Source organism: Xenopus tropicalis, chromosome 4 (assembly GCF_000004195.4).
Source record: "Xenopus tropicalis strain Nigerian chromosome 4, UCB_Xtro_10.0, whole genome shotgun sequence".
In the NCBI taxonomy this organism is placed as follows: domain Eukaryota; kingdom Metazoa; phylum Chordata; class Amphibia; order Anura; family Pipidae; genus Xenopus; species Xenopus tropicalis.
This window is the reverse complement of record NC_030680.2, coordinates 4,179,324-4,202,400: the sequence shown is the minus strand read 5'-3', so window position 1 is coordinate 4,202,400 and position 23,077 is coordinate 4,179,324. Positions and strand designations below refer to the sequence as shown.

Genomic DNA, 23,077 nt, shown 5'->3' with positions numbered 1-23,077 from the left:
GTTATAGTGTGTATATACTGTATAGTGGGCCCGTTATAGTGTATATATACTGTATAGCGTGCCCGTTATAGTGTATATAGACTGTATAGTGGGCCCGTTATAGTGTATATATACTGTATAGTGTGCCCGTTATAGTGTATATATACTGTATAGTATATACCGTTATAGTGTATATACTGTTATAGTGCCGTATAGGTATTACTGTATAGTGGGCCCGTTATAGTGTGTATATTACTGTATAGTGGGCCCTTAGTGTTATACTGTAGTGCCCGTTAGGTATATACTGTATAGCGGGCCCGTTTATAGTGTGTATATTACTGTATAGCGGGCCCGTTATAGTGTATATACACTGTATAGTGGGCCCGTTATAGTGATACTATACTGTATAGTGGGCCCGTTATAGTGTATATATACTGTATAGCGGCCCGTTATAGTGTGTATATACTGTATAGCGGGCCCGTTATAGTGTATATACACTGTATAGTGGGCCCGTTATAGTGTATATACACTGTATAGTGGGCCCGTTATAGTGTATATATACTGTATAGTGGGCCCGTTATAGTGTATATATACTGTATAGCGGGCCCGTTATAGTGTATATACACTGTATAGTGGGCCCGTTATAGTGTATATATATCTGTATAGTGGGCACGTTATAGTGTATATACACTGTATAGTGGGCCCGTTATAGTGTATATACACTGTATAGTGGGCCCGTTATAGTGTATATATACTGTATAGTGCGGCCCCGTTATAGTGTATATATACTGTATAGCGGGCCCGTTATAGTGTATATACACTGTATAGTGGGCCCGTTATAGTGTATATATACTGTATAGTGGGCCCGTTATAGTGTATATATACTGTATAGCGGGCCCGTTATAGTGTATATACACTGTATAGTGGGCCCGTTATAGTGTATATATACTGTATAGTGGGCACGTTATAGTGTATATACACTGTATAGTGGGCCCGTTATAGTGTATATATACTGTATAGTGGGCCCGTTATAGTGTATATATACTGTATAGTGGGCACGTTATAGTGTATATATACTGTATAGTGGGCCCGTTATAGTGTATATACTGTATAGTGGGCCCGTTATAGTGTATATATACTGTATAGTGGGCCCGTTATAGTGTATATATACTGTATAGTGGGCCCGTTATAGTGTATATACTGTATAGTGGGCCCGTTATAGTGTATATATACTGTATAGTGGGCCCGTTATAGTGTATATATACTGTATAGTGGGCCGTTATAGTGTTTATTATTAGTGGCCGTTATGTATATACTGTATAGTGGGCCCGTTATAGTGTATATATACTGTATAGTGGGCCCGTTATAGTGTATATATACTGTATAGTGGAACTGTTAGATTGTGTATATACAGTACTATATATTGGGAGTTTATATATATACTTTCCTGCTATAGGGCTGGGGGGCCTTGGGCTAGCCTATAACAACATGTCAGCGCCCCTGACTGACTGTGCCACCTATACCCAAGGCTTACTGGCACGCTGATGCTAAAGGGGTGGGTGTGTAGATGCAGGACTAGATTGACAACCAGGATACTCCATACAACCATACTGCCCATAACAGTATAACAGGATAACCTGCAGTCAGAACCCCAGTGAGGGAAATGCCTATGGGCAGGGAGAGCCATGCAATGTGTATTAAGGGGAAAGTTCTTACTTCCCCTTTACGCTTGTGGCTAATTCTGAGGTTGCCTTGTGAGTAAATTCCTTTCCATCTTCCCCGCTGTTCCTCTACCTTGGAGCAGTTTTTGCTTTTCAATGTATGAAACCCACTTATTGTACAGCGCTGCGGGATATGTTGGCGCTTTACAAATAAATGTTAATAATAATAATATATTTGGTATTGGCACGTTCAGGGGACATGGGACTTTCCAAATCAGTTGTATTTTCATGCTAAAAATAATAATAATAATTTTTTGGTACTTAGTCCTTGGCCAAACGTTTGCCACATAAGCGCACCTGGTTTGTGCCACTGCCTCTCCTGTCTTGTAGTTGAGGCTGAAAAAGCACATTTATCATGTACAACCCTATGTGCAACTAGTACTCATCATGGTTTGTGTGTCTCTGTGACTGGCACACACACACCCACACACCAGGTGCCACTGGGCGGCCTTTAGTAGTGGCAGGGTCACGGGCAGGGGCCCTGGAAAGTCATACCCAGTCCCACCCATGGGCAGCCTGTCAGCCCTAGTGCCACCGGTGGGCAATGGATCTCTCAGTCACTGGGCACAACTAGTCTCCTACATGGGCAGCCCGTCAGCCTTAGTGCCACCAGTGGGCAATGGATCTCTCAGGCACTGGGCACAACTAGTCTCCTACATGGGCAGCCCGTCAGCCCTAGTGCCACCGGTGGGCAATGGATCTCTCTCAGGCACTGGGCACAACTAGTCTCCTACATGGGCAGCCTGTCAGCCTTAGTGCCACCAGTGGGCAATGGATCTCTCAGGCACTGGGCACAACTAGTCTCCTACATGGGCAGCCCGTCAGCCTTAGTGCCACCAGTGGGCAATGGACCTCTCAGGCACTGGGCACAACTAGTCTCCTACATGGGCAGCCCTAGTGCCACCGGTGGGCAATGGATCTCTCTCAGGCACTGGGCACAACTAGTCTCCTACATGGGCAGCCTGTCAGCCCTAGTGCCACCAGTGGGCAATGGATCTCTCTCAGGCACTGGGCACAACTAGTCTCCTACATGGGCACAGTTCCGTCAACCCTAGTGCCGACCAGTGGGCAATGGATCTCTCTCAGGCACTGGGCACAACTAGTCTCCTACATGGGCAGCCCATCAGCCCTAGTGCCACCAGTGGGCAATGGATCTCTCTCAGGCACTGGGCACAACTAGTCTCCTACATGGGCAGTCCGTCAACCCTAGTGCCACCAGTGGGCAATGGATCTCTCTCAGGCACTGGGCACAACTAGTCTCCTACATGGGCAGCCCGTCAGCCCTAGTGCCACCAGTGGGCAATGGATCTCTCTCAGGCACTGGGCACAACTAGTCTCCTACATGGGCAGCCCGTCAGCCCTAGTGCCACCGGTGGGCAATGGATCTCTCTCAGGCACTGGGCACAACTAGTCTCCTACATGGGCAGCCTGTCACGAACTAGTGCCCACCAGTGGGCAATGGATTCTCAGGCACTGGGCACAACTAGTCTCCTACATGGGCAGCCCGTCAGCCCTAGTGCCACCAGTGGGCATGGATCTCTCTCAGGCACTGGGCACAACTAGTCTCCTACATGGGCAGCCCGTCAGCCCTAGTGCCACCGGTGGGCAATGGATCTCTCTCAGGCACTGGGCACAACTAGTCTCCTACATGGGCAGCCTGTCAGCCCTAGTGCCACCAGTGGGCAATGGATCTCTCAGGCACTGGGCACAACTAGTCTCCTACATGGGCAGCCTGTCAGCCCTAGTGCCACCAGTGGGCAATGGATCTCTCTCAGGCACTGGGCACAACTAGTCTCCTACATGGGCAGCCCGTCAGCCCTAGTGCCACCAGTGGGCAATGGATCTCTCTCAGGCACTGGGCACAACTAGTCTCCTACATGGGCAGCCTGTCAGCCCTAGTGCCACCGGTGGGCAATGGATCTCTCAGGCACTGGGCACAACTAGTCTCCTACATGGGCAGCCTGTCAGCCCTAGTGCCACCGGTGGGCAATGGATCTCTCAGGCAGGGCACAACTAGTCTCCTACATGGGCAGCCTGTCAGCCCTAGTGCCACCGGGGGAATGGATCTCTCAGGCACTGGGCACACTAGTCTCCTACATGGGCAGCCTGTCAGCCCTAGTGCCACCGGTGGCAATGGATCTCTCTCAGGCACTGGGCACAACTAGTCTCCTACATGGGCAGCCCGTCAGCCCTAGTCCAACAGTGGGCAATGGATCTCTCAGGCACTGGGCACAACTAGTCTCCTACATGGGCATCCTGATAGTGCCACCGGTGGGCAATGGATCTCTCAGGCACTGGGCCACAACTAGTCTCCTACATGGGCAGCCTGTCAGCCCTAGTGCAGCCCCAGAGATGGCAATGGATCTCTCTCAGGCACTGGGCACACACTAGTCTCCTACATGGGCAGCCCGTCAGCCCTAGTGCCACCAGTGGGCAATGCATCTCTCAGGCACTGGGCACAACTAGTCTCCTACATGGGGCCCGTCAGCGTGCCACCGGTGGGCAATGGATCTCTCTCAGGCACTGGGCACAACTAGTCTCCTACATGGGCAGCCTGTCAGCCCTAGTGCCACCGGTGGGCAATGGATCTCTCAGGCACTGGGCACAACTAGTCTCCTACATGGGCAGCCTGTCAGCCCTAGTGCCACCGGTGGGCAATGGATCTCTCAGGCACTGGGCACAACTAGTCTCCTACATGGGCAGCCTGTCAGCCCTAGTGCCACCGGTGGGCAATGGATCTCTCAGGATAGAGATACAGTCTCCTACATGGGCAGCCTGTCAGCCCTAGTGCCACCGGTGGGCAATGGATCTCTCAGGCACTGGACATAAGTCTCCTACATGGGCACAGCCCTAGTGCCACCGGTGGGCAATGGATTACTCTCAGACACTGGGCACAACTAGTCTCCTACATGGGCAGCCTGTCAGCCCTAGTGCACCGGTGGGCAATGGATCTCTCAGGCACTGGGCACAACTAGTCTCCTACATGGGCAGCCTGTCAGCCCTAGTTTCCACCGGTGGGCAATGGATCTCTCAGGCACTGGGCACAACTAGTCTCCTACATGGGCAGCCTGTCAGCCCTAGTTCCACCGGTGGGCAATGGATCTCTCAGGCACTGGGCACAACTAGTCTCCTACATGGGCAGCCTGTCAGCCCTAGTGCCACCGGTGGGCAATGGATCTCTCAGATACTGGGCACAACTAGTCTCCTACATGGGCAGCCTGTCAGCCCTAGTGCCACCGGTGGGCAATGGATCTCTCAGGCACTGGGCACAACTAGTCTCCTACATGGGCAGCCTGTCAGCCCTAGTGCCACCGGTGGGCAATGGATCTCTCAGTCACTAGGCACAACTAGTCTCCTACATGGGCAGCCTGTCAGCCCTAGTGCCACCGGTGGGCAATGGATCTCTCAGATACTGGGCACAACTAGTCTCCTACATGGGCAGCCTGTCAGCCCTAGTGCCACCGGTGGGCAATGGATCTCTCAGGCACTTGGGACAACTAGTCTCCTACATGGGCAGCCTGTCAGCCCTAGTGCCACCGGTGGGCAATGGATCTCTCAGGCACTGGGCACAACTAGTCTCCTACATGGTGTGTTACAATGGGCAGCCAATGGCATTTAGGCACAGCAGCACCATCTCTGGTTGGTTAATTACCCCTGTCACAGGGAGGAGCCAGCATCATCTCAGTTTGCCCAATCTCCCAGGTCACAGAGAGAACCCAGGATAAATTCAGGTTGTCTAATCTCCCCGTACACAGGGAGCCCCCCAGTACCATCAGCCAATCACCCTCGGTCCCATCGGTGGGCAGCCAATCCCATCACTGTACACAGACTGTATCCGCCCCGCCCTCACACACTGCCAGGGACAGTGGGATCCAGACTGCATGATGTCACCCTTGCGACTCAGTGCGCCTGCGCGCCTCATCCGCTGCCGACTCCGCCCCCTGCGCAGCACGGCCCGCCCACAGCTGGGTAGCGGCAGGACAGCTGTCCGGTGGGCTCCCGTGATGCAGCGCGCAGAGCCGTGTAGCCCCGGGCCCCCGGAGGAGGATGACAGGCGGGAGAGGAGGGCGGTTTGACAGCAGCACCATGAGCGGGGGCGGGGGAGGCAGCAGCGCGGCCCCGGGCCGTTTCGCTGATTATTTCGTGATCTGTGGGCTGGATACGGGCACCGGGCTGGAGCCGGACGAGTTGTCTGGTAAGGGCGGGCCCTGGGGCCCATGGGTGCTCTGCCGGGCTGGGGGGGGGGGGCTCAGGCAGCACCCTTACATAGGGGGGTCTGTGTAATGTAGGGGCCCTACTGTGTTATAATGGGGGGGCCCTACTGTGTTATAATGGGGGGGCCCTACTGTGTTATAATGGGGGGCTGTGTTATAATGGGGGGCCCTACTGTGTTATAATGGGGGGGCCCTACTGTGTTATAATGGGGGGGCCCTACTGTGTTATAATGGGGGGGGCCCTACTGTGTTATAATAGGGGGGCCCTACTGTGTTATATGGGGGGGCCCTACTGTGTTAAATAAGGCCCTACTGTGTTATAATGGGGGGCCCTACTGTGTTATAATGGGGGGGGTCCTACTGTGTTATATTGGGGGGGCCCTACTGTGTTATAATGGGGGGGCCCTACTGTGTTATAATGGGGGGGCCCCTACTGTGTTATAATGGGGGGGCCCTACTGTGTTATAATGGGGGGGCCCTACTGTGTTATATGGGGGGGCCCTACTGTGTTATAATGGGGGGCCCTACTGTGTTATAATGGGGGGGTCCTACTGTGTTATAATGGGGGGCCCTACTGTGTTATAATGGGGGGCCCTACTGTGTTATAATGGGGGGGCCCTACTGTGTTATAATGGGGGGCCTACTGTGTTATAATGGGGGGGCCCTACTGTGTTATAATGGGGGGGGCCTACTGTGTTATAATGGGGGGGCCCTACTGTGTTATAATGGGGGGGCTACTGTGTTATAATGGGGGGGCCCCTACTGTGTTATAATGGGGGGGCCTACTGTGTTATAATGGGGGGCCCTACTGTGTTATAATGGGGGCTACTGTTTATAATGGGGGGGCCCTACTGTGTTATAATGGGCGGGGGCCTACTGTGTTATAATGGGGGGGCCCTACTGTGTTATAATGGGGGGCCCTACTGTTTATAATGGGGGGGTCCTACTGTGTTATAATGGGGGGGCCACTTGTTATAATGGGGGGTCCTACTGTGTTATAATGGGGGGGCCCTTACTGTGTTATAATGGGGGCCCTACTGTGTTATAATGGGGGGGTCCTACTGTGTTATAATGGGGGCCCTACTGTGTTATAATGGGGGGCCTACTGTGTTATAATGGGGGCCCTACTGTGTTATAATGGGGGGTCCTACTGTGTTATAATGGGGGGGCCCTTACTGTGTTATAATGGGGGGGGCCCTACTGTGTTATAATGGGGGGTCCTACTGTGTTATAATGGGGGGCCCTACTGTGTTATAATGGGGGTCCTACTGTGTTATAATGGGGGCCCTACTGTGTTATAATGGGGGTCCTACTGTGTTATAATGGGGGGCCCTACTGTGTTATAATGGGGGGCCCTACTGTGTTTTATAATGGGGGGGCCTACTGTGTAAATGGGGGGGCCCTACTGTGTTATAATGGGGGGGCCGGTTGGGGGCCCTACTGTGTTATAATGGGGGGGTCCCTACTGTGTTATAATGGGGGTCCTACTGTGTTATAATGGGGGGCCCTACTGTGTTATAATGGGGGGCCCTACTGTGTTATAATGGGGGGGCCCTACTGTGTTATAATGGGGGGGCCCTACTGTGTTATAATGGGGGGGCCCTACTGTGTTATAATGGGGGGGTCCTACTGTGTTATAATGGGGGGCCCTACTGTGTTATAATGGGGGGGCCCTACTGTGTATAATGGGGGGCCCTACTGTGTTATAATGGGGGGTCCTACTGTGTTTAATGGGGGGCCCTACTGTGTTATAATGGGGGGGTCCTACTGTGTTATAATGGGGGGGGCCCTACTGTGTTATAATGGGGGGGCCCTACTGTGTTATAATGGGGGGGCCCTACTGTGTTATAATGGGGGGGCCCTACTGTGTTATAATGGGGGGGCCCTACTGTGTTATAATGGGGGGGTCCTACTGTGTTATAATGGGGGGCCCTACTGTGTTATAATGGGGGGGCCCTACTGTGTTATAATGGGGGGGCCCTACTGTGTTATAATGGGGGGCCCTACTGTGTTATAATGGGGGGGTCCTACTGTGTTATAATGGGGGGGTCCTGCTGTGTTATAATGGGGCCCTACTGTGTTATAATGGGGGGGCCCTACTGTGTTATAATGGGGGGGCCCTACTGTGTTATAATGGGGGGGTCCTGCTGTGTTATAATGGGGGGGTTCTGCTGTGTTATAATGGGGGGTTATTATGGGAAGGGGGGTCTTACTGTGTTATAATGGGGGAAGGTATTGTGGGAAGTGGGGGGTCCTACTGTGTTATAATGGGGGAATGGGGGGGTATTTTGGGAAGTGGGGGGTCCTGCTGCTGTGTTATAATGGGGGGGCATGGGAAGGGGGGGGTTCTGCTGTTTTATAATGGGGACTTATTATGGGAAGGGGGGTCCTGCTGTGTTATAATAGAGGGCTCCTATGTGATGTGGGGGCCCAGGGTGTTATAATGGGGGGGGGGGGGCTTATGTAATGTCTCTGTAGAAAGGACACTTTGCAATATGGGGGCGACTGGTATTATAGGGGGACCTGTTGCTGGGTAATATAGGGGCACTCAGGTCTTGTAACACAGGGGAACCTGTTGCTGTGTATAAATGGATCATTGTACTGCCCCCCCCCCCCCGCTGTGAGCCCATGTGCTAGCAATTAGTGGTAGCCCACACGCTGTATAATTAGCCAGCCACTGCTCCTTACTCCCCTATTTGTTTTTGGCATTGTGGCTTTTCTCTGTTTATTGTCACTATTGGGTGTCACTGATGCTTTCCCTTTTCCCATCGCTGTTTGTCATATGCACGGGGCTATAAACTGGGGGCTGCTGTTAAAGGGGAAGTAAACCCAAAATAATATGTTGCCTAAAGAAAATGTCTGAACGACTCCCCAATATCCATTCATTCCTCATTCTCACTGGGTTTATAGTTATGTGTAACTGTCACTGTGCCTGTCCCTTTCCCTTCTCTGCACTGCTGGTTCTGACTCCTGATACAACTCCCCAATATCCATTCATCCCTCATTCTCACTGGGTTTATAGTTATGTGTAACTGTCACTGTGTCTGTCCCTTTCCCTTCCCTGCACTGCTGGTTCTGACTCCTGATACAACTCCCCAATACCCATTCATTCCTCATTCTCACTGGGTTTATAGTTATGTGTAACTGTCACTGTGCCTGTCCCTTTCCCTTCTCTGCACTGCTGGTTCTGACTCCTGATACAACTCCCCAATATCCATTCATCCCTCATTCTCACTGGGTTTATAGTTATAACTGTCACTGTGTCTGTCCCTTTCCCTTCCCTTCCCTGCACTGCTGGTTCTGACTCCTGATACAACTCCCCAATATCCATTCATCCCTCATTCTCACTGGGTTTATAGTTATGTGTAACTGTCACTGTGTCTGTCCCTTTCCCTTCCCTGCACTGCTGGTTCTGACTCCTGATACAACTCCCCAATATCCATTCATTCCTCATTCTCACTGGGTTTATAGTTATGTGTAACTGTCACTGTGTCTGTCCTTAACCGTGTTAAGATGAATAAGTAAATCACAATTGGAAGTGCTAGCTGTGATTTTTACTGCTGCTTAGTGAATCTGGGCCTATCAGGGTTACATAGGCATAATGTGCTGTAGCCAGTAACCCATAACGACCAATCAGATGTTTGCTTCCAGTGGCTTAGCAGATCCCTAGAAACTGACTGCTGATTTGTTGCTATGGTTTATGGCAGGGTTCCCTATCCCTAATGTAGTTGGGGAGCTTCACAACCCAAAAGAATCAGCATTAATTATGCACCTTATTAGTTACTGGCTATTGTATTAGGGGAGGGGGATTATGGCGGCCCACCAGAACCAGCATGGCGACCGGTTTTGGCTTCTGACATAATGGTCTTTGGGGCTCATCTGCCTTTATGAAATTGATATTCCTTGCGTGGCGCCCTACTGCCACCACATCTGCCTTTTCCATGGGTAACCCTGTCTCTTTACCACCGGTCCGCGCCCCCCCCCCCGTGCCTGACGGGGCCCCTGACAGCCATGCATGTGCCTTTGCTATAGTATATCAGTGTTTTACCCATACAGCTGCGTCTGTTCCCGTCTGACTCCGAGCTACTTATTAAAGGAGCGATTGTTTTGTTGCTGGGGGAACATTCATTTCAGTAAAGTAGATGATACGCCCCGGGGGAAAGAGACGGTTACATGGTTGGTGAGGCCTCGCGAGAGATCCAATGGCTGCCAGACTGAGCTCCTGGTTAGCGGCAGGGAGGGTGGTTCAGCTGCTGCCTGTTCTGGTCGGTGCCAATAGGAACAGTGTTGGTGCCTGTTATGGCTCGTGTGTCTTCTGATTGGCACTTAGCGGTTGATTGTCACCGACCTCTGGGCAGGAATGGCCTGAACTGATAAGAAATAGCAGCTTTGCATTGTGGGAGCCTCGTGGGGGCAACAGGAGACTAAGGTGCCCAGCTGCCTTTATTCATGGCACAATGTGCCCAGGGGTACTGACTAGCCAGCCTCTTGCAGCCAGACAGCGGTGGCATCAGAATCGGCACTAGGGCATTTATACACGAATGCCGTTTAGCTTGAAGCTTCAGCGACTGGGAATCATGGGAAGGTGCCAGCATTACCTGCCATGCCCACGTTCAGTCTTGTTGTGTGCCACGTGTGGCGCTGCCCTGGTAATTAGCTACTCAAGGGTATTTTATGTCACCAATCACGTTGGCAGCTGCCGTGTGTCCGGGTTGGGTCGCAGCCAAACATCTCTTGCCATTTGGGGCCGGCAGGGACCTCTGCTTTACACACTGGTGCCAAGGTGATGGCATCGTTGGACGCTCGGCAGGTTGTCGCCTGCTTGTTTACTCTCTCGAGCGTGTTGGTGCTGCCCGGGTACTTAACATTCCGCAGGCGCGACTGGTTCAGACAAGGTCACAATAAACGTGCAAAAAACCTGTCTGCTCTGCGTTGTGCATTAAGCGTCCGTTGTGTGGAGATATATTTGGTGATTTTTTTTTTAACCCAGAAATTTCCTTTTTTGTATATTCTTCTTCTCACCACAGTGCCGGCCAGAGTGCCAGTAAATATGGATGTGTGTCCTTATCTCACTCGCATCACTTTCTCTGCAGCCATAACCGCCAGTGCAGCATTGGCTGTACCGCGGGGATGCCCGCTGCTCGCTAGTAAAGCCGGCCCCTTCCTCCCCTCTCCATAATGAATGCACTATATTTGCCATCACCGCGAACAGACAAACAAGAATAGGGCCCAAGGCCGGGAGTGCCGAGATTGTCCAGGGAATGGTCTCCTTGCAGGTCTCCTGTGCCCAGGGCAGGGGTGCCACCATGGGAATTAGGGGGTCCTATTGGCCCAGTTCCAGCCCAAATTGGTGTCTGGCCTGGTGTGCAGCTGCCAGATTACAATAAATGGCCACGGTGCTATATGTAACAGCTTGCAGGATGGAGACGCTTTATATATTATCTCATTTATTTTTACCCAAATATCTTTTCGTATTGTAATTATTTTGGATATCAAGGAATTGCAATAATAGAAATGTGCTGCGAAGACAGAACAAATGGCACCAAAATGTACTTTCCCATGTGCCCCTGAATATTCCCTTTATAGAATGAACCGAAACAAGGGAAAGTTACTGCTTTGTGAATATGTACAGCGCGGCGGGCTGGAGAAGCCTTTGACTGACTTGGCTAGGAGATTGGGGGAAAAAAAGAAACAAAAAGTGAGGAGAGTGGGAGAGATACTGGGGATTGGGTGCAAAATGGAAAGGGGTAACAAAAGTGGGGGTAATTATATGATGGCAGTTGCTATCTCTTTAGCGGGGGAACTATATTTGGCATGTAGCTGCAATTTGCCCGCTAGCCGATGGTTGCCACCGTGTCACCCTCACCTCCAGCAGATAATGTGCCACTCAGGGAATCCATCACACATTCCTGCCTGGGCCACATTCCAAGCATCAGCGCCGACTGTTTCTTTCCCTTTTTTCCCCCCCATTTAGTGTATCAGCTCTTTGCTTTGTTGCCCCAGCCAGGCTGTTAGGGACAAGGGCTACTATATGGTTGGTGTAATTGCCGATGTGAGTTATCAGTATGTCTCGGCATTTCCTCCCATGAGCCTCTCTGGTGTGTCCTTTGGGTTATTTGGCCTTTTTCCCTACTGTTTGTGTGTAAGTACAGAGGGGAAGGTTTGCTATGCCTTTACCCCAGTCCCGAGGCTTTTGCCCCATCACTATTTGTCAGGGAGGGGTTGTGGTTAGCGCCCTCTCAGTGGGTGCAGTTTGCCAAAACCAGACTGGAACCAAAGTCTCTGAATTGGTCTTCATGATTTATTTCTTATAGTTTATGAATTATTATTATTATTCTTCAAATACTTTGCAGCTGTCAAATGGGGGTCACTGACCCCGGCAACCAAAACCTATTCCTCTGTGAGGCTCCAGTTTTATTGTTATCACTTTTTATAACTTTTTCTATTCAGTCCCTGTCATTCAGCCACTCCCTGGTTGCTAAGGTAATTTGGACCATAGCAACCAGATAGCTGTAATAGTTCCAAACTGGAGAGTTGCTGAACAATTATTGAAATAATTGCAAATAAAAAATGAAGACCAATTGCAAATTGTCTCGAAATATCACTCTCTACATCGTACTACAAGGTGTTTTGACTGTTTATTTGACATTGTTATTGCCCTAGAGATTGTGTTCTGATAAGTAACCAAGGGCCAAACTCGGGGAGCAAAATGGTGGTTAAACGGACACGTCCTGACAGAGCATAGGGAATACTTGGTACATCCCTACTTTATCAGGCCAATTCAACGTGCGATTTTTAAAAGTAATATTTAAAGGGGAACTTAACATGATTTTAATATGTGTAACGTGCTGATGCTGTATAAATAAATGATGATGATAACAAACCCACTTTACTGCATGTGAATAGGGAACACCAGCCAAAAACTGTTTTTTTCAATGAGAAAATGTTATTTTAAATGTAAATCTTTACAAATGTTTAATTTAAAAATTTCAAAGGTCTTAATTTTTTATTTAATCTTTGAGATGTAAATGAATTGATTTATTAGTGAATTCACTGCCATAAGTTTATCAAATACCCTCTATAAGACATTATTTTATGTGGCCCTTTTGGCTGGTTGCGGAAGGGGTTAAGATATTCTCTGGTAAACATGAACCTGAGCCTAAAATATCTTGGCTTCCCGCAGGGTTTCCCCCTTGTAATTAACATTTGTTTTATTACCCAGCATTGTGTGAGTACATACAGGCTTCTAAAGCCAGAGACGGGGCTGGACGTTTCTTACCCAGTGCGGCTGAAGGTAAAACCTGACTGAACCAAGGCGCTGCTCTCTAACTTCACATCTTTCGCTCCAAACAAAAAACAGGCCATGACCTATAAAGTGAAGCCGACCGTTTTCATAAAGAAATCATTGTGGGCAACTCCCTTTAGCCTTCGGGCAGCCCCTTCCAACGTGTGACAGGATCTGCATCTCCTCAGGCCTTCAGCCATCTTGGATTTGATAGGCACTCTTGTTATACAGGTATAGGACCCGTTATCCAATATCCCAACTAAGATATAATTATCTTAGGGTTTATTTAATGGTTAAATGATTCCCTTTTCTCTGTAATAATAAAACAGTATCTGTACTTGATCCCAACTAAGATATAATTACCCCTTATTGGGGGCAGAACAGCCCTATTGGGTTTATTTAATGGTTAAATGATTCCCTTTTCTCTGTAATAATAAAACAGTACCTGTACTTGATCCCAACTAAGATATAATTACCCCTTATTGGGGGCAGAACAGCCCTATTGGGTTTATTTCACGGTTAAATGATTCCCTTTTCTCTGTAATAATAAAACAGTACCTGTACTTGATCCCAACTAAGATATAATTACCCCTTATTGGGGCAGAACAGCCCTATTGGGTTTATTTAATGGTTAAATGATTCCCTTTTCTCTGTAATAATAAAACAGTACCTGTACTTGATCCCAACTAAGATATAATTACCCCTTATTGGGGGCAGACTTAAGGCATGGAGATCCAAATTACCGAAAGATCCCTTATCCAGAAAAACCCAGGTCCCGAGCATTCTGGATAACAGATCCCATACCTGTACTATACATAACTCACAAACCAAAGCACATTGCACGGTTGTTCCTCTCGGCCGCCTTGTAATCTCTCACAGATAAACATCACTTGACACGGTTCCTTATACTGAGGCTGTTTGGTTTACGCTGATTTATTTTCATAAGTTGTTCATATTTAGTGATTGCAGCAGAGTTTATTTCCATAACTGCAAATGGAGCAGAAGTATTTAGTCAAACTCTACCACATAAATATCATTTAATATCTTTTAACTCTTTCATAGACTGTGAAAATTCTTGGCCGTTACTTAGGCCGTGTTATTGTAGTCAGCAGATTTTTGGCGGGAACACAGTTTGGAGGACGGTAATAGCTCTAACTCAGTAGCTATAAATATATTAGTCCCCAGTCAGGGCCCCAAAATGTATATATACTGCATGTGTATGACACTAATATAGATATAGATAGATAATATAGATAGATATTCTAGTCAGACTTCCTTATCTTGACACACACTACCTCACAAATCCAAGATGGCTTCCTGGAGTGTATATTACTACCTCACAAATCCAAGATGGCTTCCTGGAGTGTATATTACTACCTCACAAATCCAAGATGGCTTCCTGGAGTGTATATCTGCCAGAGGAATGGGCAGTGTCCCACAGCAAGTTTACATATATTTAATGGCTTCATTTCTTAGGTCTGACCTGAATAACAGCGCTTACTGGAAGTAGCAGCTCTGAATTTCCCTCTGCTTTACTGGCCCTTACTGACGTCTCTGCATTCGCCTCTTTCTGGTTATTCTCTGCCTTTCGGTTCTGTGTGGTGGTTTCTGGGGTGAGGGGCAAGTTCCTGTCGCTCTGATAAGATGCCCCGGCTGATTTCTGTTGGTGTGTTACTAATACAACTGACGCAGTATGTCTGTCTGCTTGCTGAGTAGCGCTACTCCTTCCTTACTCAGCCTTCTGAGAACTTGATTTTCTGCAAAATTCGTAAAGTTGGAAATTCCCTGCAAAGAATGAGATTTTCCAATTAGCTTATTCAGGTGAGATTAAAAGTAACATACACCAAGGTGTAAATTCTGTTGGGGAGTCCAGCAAGATTTCCCTGGCATTCAGTAAAGTGTCAGGTATTCAGTTCCCTTAGACAGTACAGTATGAGGGTACCAGTGCCCAGAACATTCCTTCTCTGTATATTTGTATTTATACATATGGGTAGGAGGTGCCATAGTGTTTCCCTTAGACAGTACAGTATGGGGGTACAGCTTATTGTGTGCCCAGAACATTCCTTCTCTGTATATTTGTATTTATACATATGGGTAGGGGGTGCCATAGTGTTTCCCTTAGACAGTACAGTATAGGGGTTCAGCTTATTGTGTGCCCAGAACATTCCTTCTCTGTATATTTGTATTTATACATATGGGTAGGAGGTGCCATAGTGTTTCCCTTAGACAGTACAGTATAGGGGTTCAGCTTATTGTGTGCCCAGAACATTCCTTCTCTGTATATTTGTATTTATACATATGGGTAGGAGGTGCCATAGTGTTTCCCTTAGACAGTACAGTATCGGGGCACAGCTTATTGTGTGCCCAGAACATTCCTTCTCTGTATATTTGTATTTATACATATGGGTAGGGGGTGCCATAGTGTTTCCCTTAGACAGTACAGTATGGGGGTACAGCTTATTGTGTGCCCAGAACATTCCTTCTCTGTATATTTGTATTTATACATATGGGTAGGGGGTGCCATAGTGTTTTCCCTTAGACAGTACAGTATGGGGGTACAGCTTATTGTGTGCCCAGAACATTCCCTTCTCTGTATATTTGTATTTATACATATGGGTAGGGGGTGCCATAGTGTTTCCCTTAGACAGTACAGTATGGGGGTACAGCTTATTGTGTGCCCAGAACATTCCTTCTCTGTATATTTGTATTTATACAGATGGGTAGGGGGTGCCATAGTGTTTCCCTTAGACAGTACAGTATGGGGGTACAGCTTATTGTGTGCCCAGAACATTCCTTCTCTGTATATTTGTATTTATACATATGGGTAGGGGGTGCCATAGTGTTTCCCTTAGACAGTACAGTATGGGGGTACAGCTTATTGTGTGCCCAGAACATTCCTTCTCTGTATATTTGTATTTATACATATGGGTAGGAGGTGCAATATTTGTTGAGGGAGTAATAAGGAAGGCATATTTTCAATTAAAGACTTGCAGGCAGTAATTTATTCCCAAGTCTGTTCATATATAATGAGTACTTTGTCCCAGAAGCCCATATTTACAGTATTTTTACAGTATAAAAACTGATATTCTCCTCATACAGGAAAACCAAGGAATAAATAGGGCACAGATGAGCCTCAGGCTTCCAAACAGCAGAATAAATCCTGTACATTTCTTGCTCCTTTGCCCTCTGTCCCTGTGTGCCTCACTGCTGGGGACAAATCAGTTTTGCCGCTTGTTACTCTTTGTTTCTTTCAATTCAAGGAGAGAATTTTGAGCAGACCCCTCTGCGCCGCACCTTTAAATCCAAGGTCTTGGCGCGGTACCCAGAGAACGTGGAGTGGAACGCCTTCGACCAGGATGCCGTGGGCATGGTATGTGCTTCTCCTTTCCCCGTGTACACGTGACTCCCTCCCTGCATTGATCTTTGTTCCACATACAATTTGCCCATTATGGCTGCCCGGTGCATTCTGGGAATTGCATGCCCCAACAATAGGGGAGAGAAGGGAGAGCTCCGGCTTCAAGGGGAGACGTACCCGGCTAGAATGTACCGTGTGGGTTGGGACTGCCAGTGCTCTTTATATCCATTGCATTTGGAGTTGACGTTTGGAGTTCATAAGTAAAAAAGTAGTTGATATATTGCTGATATCTAGGTATCACTCATTTGTTATAAGGGATAATGTACCCCCTACTGTAAATGATAAGGATATTAGCAGTCACTGAGGGGTTCTGTGCCCATATAAAGGCACAAGGCTGCAGGCTGAGTTATACAGGGAACTCTGAGTATCACTCATGTATTATAAGGGATAATGTACCCCCTACTGTAAATGATAAGGATATTAGCAGTCACTGAGGGGTTCTGTGCCCATATAAAGGCACAAGGCTGCAGGCTGAGTTATACAGGGAACTCTGAGTATCACTCATGTATTATAAGGGATAATGTACCCCCTACTGTAAATGATAAGGATATTAGCAGTCACTGAGGGGTTCTGTGCCCCCCATATAAAGGCACAAGGCTGCAGGCTGAGTTATACAGGGAACTCTGAGTATCACTCATGTATTATAAGGGATAATGTACCCCCTACTGTAAATGATAAGGATATTAGCAGTCACTGAGGGGTTCTGTGCCCCCCATATAAAGGCACAAGGCTGCAGGCTGAGTTATACAGGGAACTCTGAGTATCACTCATGTATTATAAGGGATACTGTACCCCCTACTGTAAATGATAAGGATATTAGCAGTCACTGAGGGGTTCTGTGCCCATATAAAGGCACAAGGCTGCAGGCTGAGTTATACAGGGAACTCTGAGTATCACTCATGTATTATAAGGGATAATGTACCCCCTACTGTAAATGATAAGGATATTAGCAGTCACTGAGGGGTTCTGTGCCCCCCATATAAAGGCACAAGGCTGCAGGCTGAGTTATACAGGGAACTCTGAGTATCACTCATGTATTATAAGGGATAATGTACCCCCTACTGTAAATGATAAGGATATTAGTCACTGAGGGGAAGTCTTTCACCTGCAGGCTCTCAATATAACAGATTGTATCATTATTGCAGCTATGCATGCCTAAAGGATTAGCATTTAAGACTCAGGCCGACCCCAAGGAGCCCCAGTACCACGCGTTCATCATCACGAGAGAAGACGGCTCTAGAACATTTGGGTTCTCCCTCACCTTCTTTGAAGAAGTCACCAGCAAGCAGATATGCAGCGCCATGCAGACCCTGTACCACATGCATAACGCCGAGTATGACATCATCCACACGTCGGCGAGCAACGGCAGAGACTGCCCCGGAGAGTGCACCGACAGCTCCATCACCAAGCTGCAGCGCTTCAACTCTTATGACATAACACGAGACACCCTGTATGTGTCCAAGTGCATCTGTCTCATCGCCCCCATGTCTTTCATGACCGCCTGTAAGAAAGTCCTGGAGCAGCTCCACCAGGCTGTGACTTCCCCACAGCCGCCGCCATTACCCTTAGAAAGTTACATTTATAACATCCTCTATGAGGTGCCTCTGCCCCCGGCTGGGAGGTCCCTGAAGTTTAATGGGGTGTATGGACCAATCGTGTGTCAGAGGCCGAGCACCAATGAGCTGCCCTTGTTTGACTTTCCTGCCCAGGAAGTGTTTGAGTTGCTTGGGGTGGAAAACGTGGTGCAGCTGTTTACGTGCGCCCTGCTGGAATTCCAGATATTGCTCTACTCCCAACGTAAGTGATGTTCTGCATATAGCCTGTACAGAGAGATACCATAAAACTATGGCACATAGGGATTCCCCTGTACTAAGCACAATTCAGCAGGAACAGCCCCCTAAGTTTGCCCATAGCCTGTACAGAGAGATACCATAAAACTATGGCACATAGGGATTCCCCTGTACTAAGCACAATTCAGCAGGAACAGCCCCCTAAGTTTGCCCATAGCCTGTACAGAGAGATACCATAAACCTATGGCAGCAAAGGGATTCCCCTGTACTAAGCACAATTCAGCAGGAACAGCCCCCTGAGCAGCCTTGTTTTATTCTCTGAATTGATGAATATTTGAATCTCTGATGATGTTTTCCAGATTACCAGAGGTTAATGACGGTGGCAGAGACCATCACAGGCCTGATGTTCCCATTTCAGTGGCAGCATGTCTACGTCCCCATCTTGCCAGCCTCCCTCCTCCATTTCCTGGACGCGCCGGTTCCGTACCTAATGGGATTGCACTCCAATGGGCTGGATGACAGATCTAAGCTGGAGCTGCCACAAGAGGTAAGAATAGTAAAATACAGCCCCGTTCCTTTACAAGAAGCTGTTGGAGTATTTGCTTTAATTCAGGCCCTGTACCAATATATATACAGTATATATACCTGTATATAATATATATATATATATAATATAATATAGGGTTTCCTGGCTGCCATCCGCTGACCCCCCTGTAACGCCGGTGCTGATACCACAGCTGCCCAATCATAGTATTTCCTATTCTAAGATTCTATTTTGGGGCCCTGCTATCTGCTGGTATGGGACAGCGTGACTTTATATTCATATGACGGCCACCTGATTTCCCGATGTGCTTTATATGGGATGGGGGCAAATTATTCCATAGGGCAACACCATGCATTCTGTTGCTCAGCATAATAAATAAAGTTATTTCCCGTACACATTAATTATACAGTATCAGTGGGTTGTACAGTTAGTCATAAATAATTGCTATTGGGAGCACTGCTGGTTCTTACTCTGAAGTCAGATCATTTCAAGCCCACAATATACTGCATATTTTTTGCAATTGGTCTTCATTTTTTACAATGTAGTTTTTTTTTAGTTCTTTTCTGTTCAGGAACTCCCTCTCTGCAGCTATTTGGTTGCTAGGGTCTTGTTTACCTTAGCAGCCAGGGAGTGGTTTGGATGAGAGACTGGTATATGAATAGGAATGGGGCTGAATAGAAAAGAAAGTTACACAAAAGTACCAATAACAATAAAACTGGAGCCTCACAGAGCAATAGGGTTTTGGCTGCCGGGGTCAGTGACCCCCATTTGAAAGCTGCAAAAAGTTGGAAGACGGAAAATAATTCAGACTATAACAAATAAATAATGAAGACCAATTGAAAACTTGTTTAGATTTGGCCATTCCATAACATACTAAAAGTTAACTGACAGGTGAACCCACCCCTTGATATTCCCATTGGCTTTTGTACATTGATTCAAGAGTCGGAACCAGCCGTGGACAGAATGAAAAGGAACATACTAGTATCAGTCGCAGTGACATTTACAAATAACTACGCACTTTAATTATACAGTTTGATAAACATCAGTTGCAATTAAGCCGCCTGGATTACAAACCCCGTTGGGCCAAGGCCCCATTGGATTTCTCTCTTCCATCAAATCCGATTGTTGGATGAGAGGTTATTCAGTTGCCCCAGCCTGATATAGCACATCTCTTTAGTAGCCCAGCGGGGCAAGGAGCTGCTCACATGACAATCACACCAAGCCAGCTGATCTTGCTGAGTTAGGAAGAGCTTTAGGGTGCATTTCCCCTTTAACTGAGTGAGGCTGCGATCAGTAAGGGGAAATATAGCTGTGTTTATGTGCCATTTACCCCCCGGTTGGGCATTCTGAGGGCGCCATGTGACTCACACAGATCAGTCCCTGTATAATCACCGGATTGTTCTGCTCAGTTCAATGATTCCTTGTCTGTTCCCTGCAGCGGCCACAGAAGCAGTTTGTTCTAAGTGTCTAAATGGGCTGATTTAACATGTTCTCGGTTAGTGTGGGGCTGCAGCAGGAGCAGCCTGGGGTGCCTATTGCTCTCTTCTCCATAATCCCCTCCCTGTGCTAACCCTGTCTGTGTGCCGTATACACCTAGTATAGCATCATGGGATCCCTCCATACAGGCTGTGAGCACTTAGGGGGCTGTTCCTGCTGAATTGTGCTTAGTACAGGGGAATCCCTATGTGCCATAGTTTTATGGTATCTCTCTGTACAGGCTATGGGCAAACTTAGGGGGCTGTTCCTGCTGAATTGTGCTTAGTACAGGGGAATCCCTATGCCCCATAGTTTTATGGTATCTCTCTGTACAGGTTATGAGCAAACTTAGGGGGCTGTTCCTGCTGAATTGTGCTTAGTACAGGGGAATCCCTATGTGCCATAGTTTTATGGTATCTCTCTGTACAGGTTATGGGCAAACTTAGGGGGCTGTTCCTGCTGAATTGTGCTTAGTACAGGGGAATCCCTATGTGCCATAGTTTTATGGTATCTGTCTGTACAGGCTATGGGCAACTTGGGGGCTGTTCCTGCTGAATTGTGCTTAGTACAGGGGAATCCCTATGCCCCATAGTTTTATGGTATCTCTCTGTACAGGTTATGAGCAAACTTAGGGGGCTGTTCCTGCTGAATTGTGCTTAGTACAGGGAATCCCTATGTGCCATAGTTTTATGGTATCTCTCTGTACAGGCTATGGGCAACTTAGGGGGCTGTTTCCTGCCTGAATTGTGCTTAGTACAGGGGAATCCCTATGTGCCATAGTTTTATGGTATCTCTCTGTACAGGCTATGGGCAAACTTAGGGGGGCTGTTCCTGCTGAATTGTGCTTAGTACAGGGGAATCCCTATGTGCCATAGTTTTATGGTATCTCTCTGTACAGGTTATGGGCAAACTTAGGGGGCTGTTCCTGCTGAATTGTGCTTAGTACAGGGGAATCCCTATTGTGCCATAGTTTATGGTATCTCTCTGTACAGGTTATGGGCAAACTTAGGGGGCTGTTCCTGCTGAATTGTGCTTAGTACAGGGGAATCCCTATGTGCCATAGTTTTATGGTATCTGTCTGTACAGGCTATGGGCAAACTTAGGGGGCTGTTCCTGCTGAATTGTGCTTAGTACAGGGGAATCCCTATGCCCCATAGTTTTATGGTATCTCTCTGTACAGGTTATGAGCAAACTTAGGGGGCTGTTCCTGCTGAATTGTGCTTAGTACAGGGGAATCCCTATGCCCCATAGTTTTATGGTATCTCTCTGTACAGGTTATGAGCAAACTTAGGGGGCTGTTCCTGCTGAATTGTGCTTAGTACAGGGGAATCCCTATGTGCCATAGTTTTATGGTATCTCTCTGTACAGGCTATGGGCAAACTTAGGGGGCTGTTCCTGCTGAATTGTGCTTAGTACAGGGGAATCCCTATGCCCCATAGTTTTATGGTATCTCTCTGTACAGGTTATGAGCAAACTTAGGGGGCTGTTCCTGCTGAATTGTGCTTAGTACAGGGGAATCCCTATGTGCCATAGTTTTATGGTATCTCTCTGTACAGGCTATGGGCAAACTTAGACTACATCTGATGGTTTCTTTTATGGCCCTGGTTCTTAACCTTGGATGTAGCTGAACTATAATATGCATGCATTAACTCCTTATTATATACATATAACAAAATGCTGGGCATTGTAGCCTAGCAGTGGGTTTAAAGGGTAAGTTTACTGCCAGTTGAGGACCATAACAAGAAGAAGGCTTCATTCTGTATTTGCACTGACCCTTTACATTTGCCGTTTCAGGCCAACCTGTGCTTCGTGGACATAGACAACCACTTTATAGAGCTGCCCGAGGACCTGCCGCAGTTCCCCAACAAGCTGGAATTCATACAGGAGGTATCGGAGATCCTTTTGGCCTTCGGCATCCCCCCCGAGGGGAACCTGCACTGCAGCGAGAGCATCTCCAAGCTGAGGAACCTCAAGGCAGCCGACCTGGTGTCCGACAAGAGGAACGGAAACCTGGCCGGCTCCCCATTAAACTCCTATGAACTTTTAAAAGAGAACGAGACTATTGCCCGGCTTCAGGCGCTGGTGAAGAGGACGGGGGTCAGTCTGGAAAAAGTGAGTCTCTTAAGTCTGTCGTTCAAACTGCTGCCTGGTTGCTAGGGTAGTATTTTATAGAATGGCCATCTCTAAACAACTTTTCAATTGGCCTTCATTACAGTTTTTGAATTATTTGCCTTCTTCCAACTCTTTGCAGTTTTTAAATGGGGGTCACTGACCCCGTCAGAGAAAAAACTATTGCTTTGTGAGGCTTCAATTTTATTGTTATTGTTACTTTTATAACTTTCTTTTCTATTCAGCCCCTCTCTTATTCATATACCCGTCTCTCATCCAAACCACTCCCTGGTTGCTAAGGTAATTTGGACCCTAGCAACTAAATAGCCGCTGAAACTAAGAACAGGAGAGCTCCTGAATCGAAAATGAAATCACTAAAACAACTACAAATAATAACAAATGAAGACCAATTGCAAATTGTCTCAGAATATTACTCTCTACGTCATACTAAAAGTTAACTCAGAGGTGAACCAACCCCTTTGACTTTAAAGGAGAACTAAACCCTAAAAATGAATATGGCTAGAAATGCCATATTTTATATTAT

The 23,077-nt window shown here is 47.6% G+C and overlaps 1 protein-coding gene across 4 annotated transcripts in view; it reads left to right on the top strand.

Annotated features, from left to right (window-relative positions):
• Positions 1 to 5,619: 5,619 nt before the first annotated feature.
• dennd5a (DENN/MADD domain containing 5A) overlaps positions 5,620 to 23,077 on the top strand; it is a 38,775-nt gene continuing 21,317 nt past the window's right edge. For 2 of the 4 annotated variants that reach the window (XR_004222173.1, XM_031899880.1), the window contains exons 1-6: positions 5,620 to 5,895; positions 13,137 to 13,208; positions 16,460 to 16,569; positions 17,760 to 18,411; positions 18,764 to 18,951; positions 22,219 to 22,536. Coding sequence is in view for 3 of the 4 variants with exons in the window: in XM_031899880.1 (XP_031755740.1) it covers positions 5,748 to 5,895; positions 13,137 to 13,208; positions 16,460 to 16,569; positions 17,760 to 18,411; positions 18,764 to 18,951; positions 22,219 to 22,536 (1,488 nt within the window). In the remaining variant the exon portion in view is untranslated. 4 annotated transcript variants of the gene reach the window in all.